Source organism: Epinephelus moara, chromosome 11 (genome assembly GCF_006386435.1).
Source record: "Epinephelus moara isolate mb chromosome 11, YSFRI_EMoa_1.0, whole genome shotgun sequence".
Classification (NCBI taxonomy): Eukaryota; Metazoa; Chordata; class Actinopteri; order Perciformes; family Serranidae; genus Epinephelus; species Epinephelus moara.
Genome location: NC_065516.1, coordinates 7,179,426 through 7,186,461, shown reverse-complemented (window position 1 = coordinate 7,186,461; position 7,036 = coordinate 7,179,426). Strand labels below are relative to the sequence as shown.

Below are 7,036 nucleotides of genomic sequence, written 5' to 3'. Positions count from 1 at the left end.
CCCTCCATGACGCACTCGTAGTAGTAGTGATCGATAAACTCTTCTAGGTCCTCCACTCTGGCTGATGGTGCAGGCTGGAGTTGTCACCCGTTAGGTAATTATATTTGTTTGGCTAGTTTGTTGATATCTAATCTAGCAGCTAGGCGCCGCCATGTTGAATCTCAAAATCTCACAGTGGTCTCGCGGTCTCACGCTGCCATCCGGTCTCCTCAGTCTGTTTACTCTTGATAACTGATAACACTGCATAAATGTTCAGACAAGCTTAATGTTTTTGATGCAATTGAAAGATTTTGCTGCATTTTCTTTCTGTGACATACTGTATGCGCAGAGGCAGCTGTGTGCTTCAGTCGCATGCCATACTTCTCGCCTTGCTTTTGAGGAAATTCAGTTTGCTCTGAACAGCACTCCCCACACAGTAGTAAACAATTTGGCTGCGTTGGCTGCCTGCTCCAAACTCCAGGAAAAACTGTTGTATGATTGACTTATTTTTAGGAATTCTGAATTTTGTATTTCAGAAAAGAGAATACAGGCAATAGTCTGGAAACACAAACATTTTTCCATAATCTCTTTTGTTTTTTCCATATTTCTACACACCTGGAATTTACTAAAGTCTATTTCCATACAACGTAGGAACCCTGTGCCAAGCAGCCCTTTGTTTGGCTTTAACCCTGAACTTCTGCTGACATCAGGATCAGGAATAAAAAGGAGTCTTCATGTTCAGGTCTGTAACAGAGCCTCCCCTAGTAATCGACCCCTCTCCCAGTTCCTCATTCCTTCACCCGACCAACTGGCTTGAAAAAAGATGCACTGTCTGCCAAACTGATGAAAACGATTTTCTAAGCTGTAGTGGATTCTGCATGTGTTTATGTCAGTATGTTTCCAAAAACATAAAAGAAAAAAACTTGATGAAAAGAAAGCCATTCTGAACGCATTAGAGAACAGAGATACAACATTTTAATTAGATGTTTACTCATAATGTTACATTTTAATTGTAATTAATAGCATTTGTAAAGAAGGAGAAAAGTTTCACTAGTGTTGTTGCAGATCCTGTTGGTTGCCAGTAGAGGTTGCAAAGGTTAATGGTTTCCCCTTTAAAAATATTTTTACAGCTTCAGCAATAACTGAGAGGGAGGTGAAAGAAAACAACTCATTTATGAGCTGAGTTTACCTGCAGTCTGTCAGCAGGAGCCAGAATTTATGGGTAAGCCATGTCTGTATAACACTTATTTTCTCTTTAAGTTATTACGACTTCATTTTGAGGGGATGAAATTCAAAGGAAGACCTGCAGGTTTTATCTGAGGGAACTGTCTGTGGGGTTGATTTATCTGCCCCCAAATGCAAGATGCCCATGACATATAAGGAAGGGCTTCAACATGCACAAGCTCATGTTTGATGCTTTTTAATTCAATTCAAAATCCATCTGAATGTTTATCCCATTTCTGGCAGACACCAGTCTTCAGAAGCAACTTTAAATCATGTTTTCTTCACATATGCTACGATGAATGCCCCATTGGTTTAGCAATAAAGCAGCTCAATAAAATACGTTTGATGGAAAACATGTGGAAAATGTATTTTTACAGATAACAAAAAATCGCACTGCACAGGATAACAAAACGTCTTTTTTTACTTTACAGGAGCCTTAAATGTGCTTTCACTCTGCGTTCTGCGTTAAAAGCAGAAACCTGATGTTCTGGCTAAGACTGTCCCAGCATTATGTTTATATTCTGAACTAAATTTAATCAAGCAGCTGAGTCAGAAAATACCCGCCGTGTGTTATTCAAGAGAGCAGCAAAGTCAGTCAGAGGAGAGGGGAACAAAAACAAACAATATGCACAAATAGCAAGTAAAGGAAAAAGAATACGTTCAGTGTGTGTGCATGCATATATGTGTGTGCGTGTGTGTGTGTGTGTGTGTGTGTGTGTGTGTGAGAGAGAGAGAGAGAGAGAGAGAGAGAGAGAGAGAGAGAGAGAGCAGGGCAGGTGAACACATTCCTGTGCTGATTAAACCACACAGGATCACATCACATCTCCAGCTATGAAGGAGCTCATTGTGTATCTGCAGACAGTGATTTGGATCATTTCAGCATTTTTCTTCTCCTACCAATGTGCAGAGATCAGCAGCACAGGAAGCCCCTCATAATTATGATAATAATAATAATAATAATAATTGCTTTGTGATTTCTTCACTAATGTACTTACAAGGATCTTAAGTCCTAACAAGTCATTTTGTTGCTCCATTTTGTCGAAAAAATCCCAGGAAAAGACTGGGGTTGTGAAAATACACCGATCTGGATAGATATATCCACTCAGTGGTCAATGATCCACAATATGACTGATGCAAAGTAAAAACATTGATTATATCCTTATCTTTAAGATATGCCTTTAATTTGATTTTCCTATGGCACTTCTTTGTCACCATTTCTGCCCAACACACCTCCTCCCTAAACATTCAAACAGTGCTAGTAGCGCCAGACAGAAATCAGGAAGCAGCCAAATGACAATCAGAATATTTACAGACATGGTCTCATCGATCGCAGGCCTCTGAGGTGAATCGAATCAAAATCATATCGTGACTTTGTGATATCCAGCTATGTGTTACACCCTGTCTGTTACACCCCACGCTTACTGATTCCTACTGAAGACGTTAATCTATAAAATCACCAAACTAATTTATACTTTCATTTTTCAGAAAGTCTCAGTCATTTCCTAAAACAGCTGGTCACTGTAGCTTTTTATTAAACAAACAGGATGAAGTAGTGCATCTGTTGGGGACTATTTTTAGCGGCGGATTAATCCGCATTTAATGCTCAGGTGAATATTTTGGTAAAACTCAAGCAGCAACCTCTGGGGCTGACCCTTTTTATGTACCTCACTTGTTTCAACATTATTACAGCTTAAAGTTTTGCATAATTAAAAGCGTGGCCGCTTTGACTGACAGTCTGTCTGTGAGGCGCCACCACAGCCTGAAGAGGTCCCGTGATAGGACAGCAACAATGAGCTTCATTACACCAGGTTTGCTTTCTTATACAGAACCAAAGCTCACCGGCATAACGTCACCCTAGTGTATGATTTTAGACAGCATGCTGGCATTCCTAACACAAAAGGGGCATGAAATGTAAGACAACAGTGTTGGCCTCTAGTGTGACATATCACATACGCGTTGACAGTGCTTTCTAAACAATAACAACAGTATAATACGGCAATAACAATTATTTACTATCCCTGTCATACGGCAGCTGATCTCGTCCTCTGCTTGGAGGGTCAGGAGCTCCTGGACCTCATTGTTTTCCCAATTTGCGGACATTTACGATTGCTGCTTGTGATCTTTTAGTTAGCTGTGACTGCTGCTAGCTGTGTATTAAATATCCCACTGATGGGTCACACACATAATACATTGTGGAAATGTCCCATCCGTCCTGCCCATGGTCCCGTCCTGCCGGCTGTCCCCTTTTAGACAGGCATCAATTTGGTGTTGTAACTACCTCCACTGCCAGCTTAAAGCCAAGACAACTGTGTGTCCCCATTCTGTGATCATATCTTTTATACAGAACAGCAGGGCGGAATAACAGCGTGACATTCCCACCTTGAACAGGCATTATAAAAGTGGCTTATGAGTCAGATCCATGCTCACTCTTCCACATTTTTTTTTCAACATGGACCCTTTTCTCCCATTGTTTTGTTTCTGAGTGACTGATGGGAATGACACCTTCACAAATTGGTCCAGTATGGAGAGAGAGCGTTGCAGCCAGCAGCAGTGAAACAGGCTGCAATTTAACCACTTAGAGCATATTCACATAGTCAATTTACGTCCATTTCAGATGCTTGTTTTTGCAGCTGACAGGCTCAGATTGTTACTCAAAGTATCTGACAACATTATGGAAAGGATCCCTACAGAGATAGACCTGTTTGTTAAAGAGTAGGATCCTTTTTGTTTAACCAGAAACAGCCCCAATATTGCCATTTCCAAACCCACCAGACTCCATTTAAATAAACAGTAATTTTAGCGTGTATAGGGCTGGCATATTCTCACATCTAACTGAGTGAATTGAGGGGTTATTTTAGCAAACCAGAATTGGTGGTTGTTGGAACAGTGGAAAGATGAACCGAGATGGTTTCTGTGAGTTTTGTTTTTCTTCTGTTGACTTTGAATGAAGTGTGTTTTACAATGACAGAAATAATGTTTATTTAAATGGAGTCTGGTGGGTTTGGCGTTGGTGGTTTTGAGGCTGTTAAACAAAAAGGATCTTACTTTTTTATAAAAGGTCTGTCTCTGTAGGGATCCATTCCATAAATGTTGTCAGACACTTAGAATAATAATCTGAGCCTGTCAGTGGCAAAAACAAACTCTTTTAGTGGACGTAGATTGATGCAAATATGCTTTCGGTGGTTACATTGCAGTCGGTTTAACAGCTGCCAGCTGCAACCCTCTCGCTCAATACTGGATTAGTTTCAAAAGTTGTTGTTCCTATTAGTCACTCCGATACAAAAACATGGGAAGATAGGGTCCGGGTTATTACATACTAAAGTTACCCTTTATATGAAATGAGGAAACCTCGACTCAAATGTAATCATCAGCGTAAAACTCCCAGCTGTAAAAAGTACAATCAGAAACAGACTGTGTGATAACAATGATAACATTAAAGCTGATTTATTATTTTCTTTGTTGGCCTATGCAGCTTAAGTGTGGGGGGATTAGTAATGTCTCCAAACTCCAGTGGGTGGGGAGTTTTTGATCCACAGCAGGCTGAGAAAAAAAATGGAGCTTTGAAAGCCAGAAATCTCAGCAGCTGGCCAAATAATCATCACTGATCAACAAATACTGATACGCAAAGGTCATTCTGTGCTGTAGGGCGGTGAAGTAATACTTTATACAGCCTTAACGTGAGAATCAAAATCAGGTTTTGAGATTTCACTTGTGAGTTTGGAAGTGTAGAGGTCAGTGTTTGGGGTTATTGTCACTTCACTGTACCTTCTCAATGAGCAGGTGAAGCTGCTGAGTGACCTGCCAGCACGGATCCCCCCGAACAGCTGTGATGCTCTGCAGGTCAGTGCCCGTCAGACAGGAAACACTGCTCCTGGCAAACGTCTCCTTCATCTGCAACAGAGTGTAAATGTCAAGAAGGGCATCAAACAATTAGAAAGGACATCTATTTTAATTTCTCATCAAACACACCCAAGGCAGGTATTCCTTTTAGTTCCTTTTGTTTGATGCAGACACTGATTTTCACTGATGTAAACTTTAGGGCATACATTTGTAGCATAATTTGATGAAAATAAGGCATAAACTTTCTTTTACACCTTCACAACCACTGTATTAAAGTTTGCTTGAAACCCTGAGTCAGCATAATTTCTTGGCATGTGTCCGTCCTCTTTGCTTGTCATTTGTTTAGGTTTCATTTCCTCGTGTATTTCTGCTGCATCTCATCTGGTTTAATGATTAATTCCTGTAAACACATACTGAGGTTGAGTTGGACTGGATCCAGGTAACCAAAGGACTCTAGCCTCACCAAAACAAGCAGAGTCCAACACACACACACACACACACACACACACACACACACACACACACACACACACACACACACGTCTTCACATACCAAGTCTTCCTGATAATCACAGCTAATCATAAAAATAGCTGCACAGTCCACCTCTGCAGCTGCCAGAGCGTTTTACTTCCTTGTCCTCCTTTTTTTGCAAATGCACTGAAAAGCAAAGCGTGTGTTCTTGCATGAAGCTGAATTGTGCAAAACTGAACTATTTTATTGTGAAAGCAGTAAATGTGGCCTGCCTTGCATTGTGCACAAAACAGGAAAATAAATTAGACGTGTTCTGGATTGTTTGTGCTCTGGAGCGCAGCAACACAACCAGAGCGCATAAAAACCAATTCCCCCACAAAACTGTCAGCAATAAATTACGCACATAAGTCTATAGAAGTTACAATTAAGCATTCAAGGTCAACAAAAAGTTTTTTAAGCTGCATTGAAAAGCTGAAAAACTTTGCATCCACCTCGCGGTGCGCACTTCAAGACGATGCGTAAAAGCCTCCGCGCGTCTTCGGTTCTTTCACCCCGAACCTTCACTTTTGTCCTTACCGAATTGAGAGCCGTGGCGAAGTGCAGTACGGTGATGGTGACGACCACAGTCTGCAGCAGGACCGCCAGCAGCAATAGCACCCCGAGCTTCGGACCGGAGCCCGTCATAACGACAGACCGCCGTCCGGTACCCGACCAGCGCCGTCCCGTCCCGTTCTCAGACTTCCAGAACAAGAACAATGGCAGAGGACTGACTCCTTAACTTCTACCCTCCCTCGCCGTCCCCTGCATGCAGAAGGAGGAGGTAGAGGAGGAGGAGGGGCCGGCCTGGAGAACAAGAGCTATTTTCCCTCTTTGAATTTCTCCTGGTGAGATTATTGTTTCATTTCTGCGCTGGAAAAACACAGATAGCCTTCAAGTTTATTGTGAACGCTCGTATCTTCGCTGTAGATCTGTGTGCCGAGCTTTACTGAGAGAAAAACACATTTAACATCAGAGTATGATCACAGATAATGTTTTCATACATGCACACAGTGGCACAGCAGCTGAATTTTGGCACGTACATGACTGTTATTACAATGTTATAGAGTTTAAACTAAAGTTTGAATCACTTATCTCAATAAAATCATATATGTTCTGCATCACTGAAGAGTTGAACATTGATTTAGGTTACATTACTAAGGGGTCTTTTCTGGGGAAAAACAGGCTTTTCTTCAAAGGTTTTGGCTTATTTGTTTCTGTATGCTGACTAAGATCACATGTATCCAAAATGTCAAGTTGTCTAGATAAACAAATTCCTGGCATTTCTGTTTTAGTTACACATCTCTCCACATTTATCTTATCTTACACTGTTCAGCCATCATGTGTCATTGTGAGGTGAGAAAAGGGGTTTTTAAGGACACAAATAGGTCAGATACTATTTGCCTGTGCTCATATGTGTGAACCCTGTCCTAGTAGCTGGCATTAGAGATATATTTTTGGACACATATCTGATTAAAGGGCCTT

General features: G+C 41.2%; 1 protein-coding gene across 1 annotated transcript in view; it reads right to left on the bottom strand.

Moving 5' to 3' along the window:
* The window catches only part of tnfsf10 (TNF superfamily member 10), a 29,947-nt gene extending 23,634 nt beyond the window's left edge, over positions 1 to 6,313 (bottom strand). Inside the window, exons 1-2 of the mRNA XM_050056645.1 lie at positions 6,092 to 6,313; positions 4,969 to 5,094 (exon numbers count right to left, since the gene is read on the bottom strand). Coding sequence (XP_049912602.1) covers positions 4,969 to 5,094; positions 6,092 to 6,199 — 234 coding nt within the window. The 5' untranslated portion in view covers positions 6,200 to 6,313. The remainder of the gene's footprint in view (positions 1 to 4,968; positions 5,095 to 6,091) is intronic.
* Between the last annotated feature and the right edge of the window lie 723 nt (positions 6,314 to 7,036).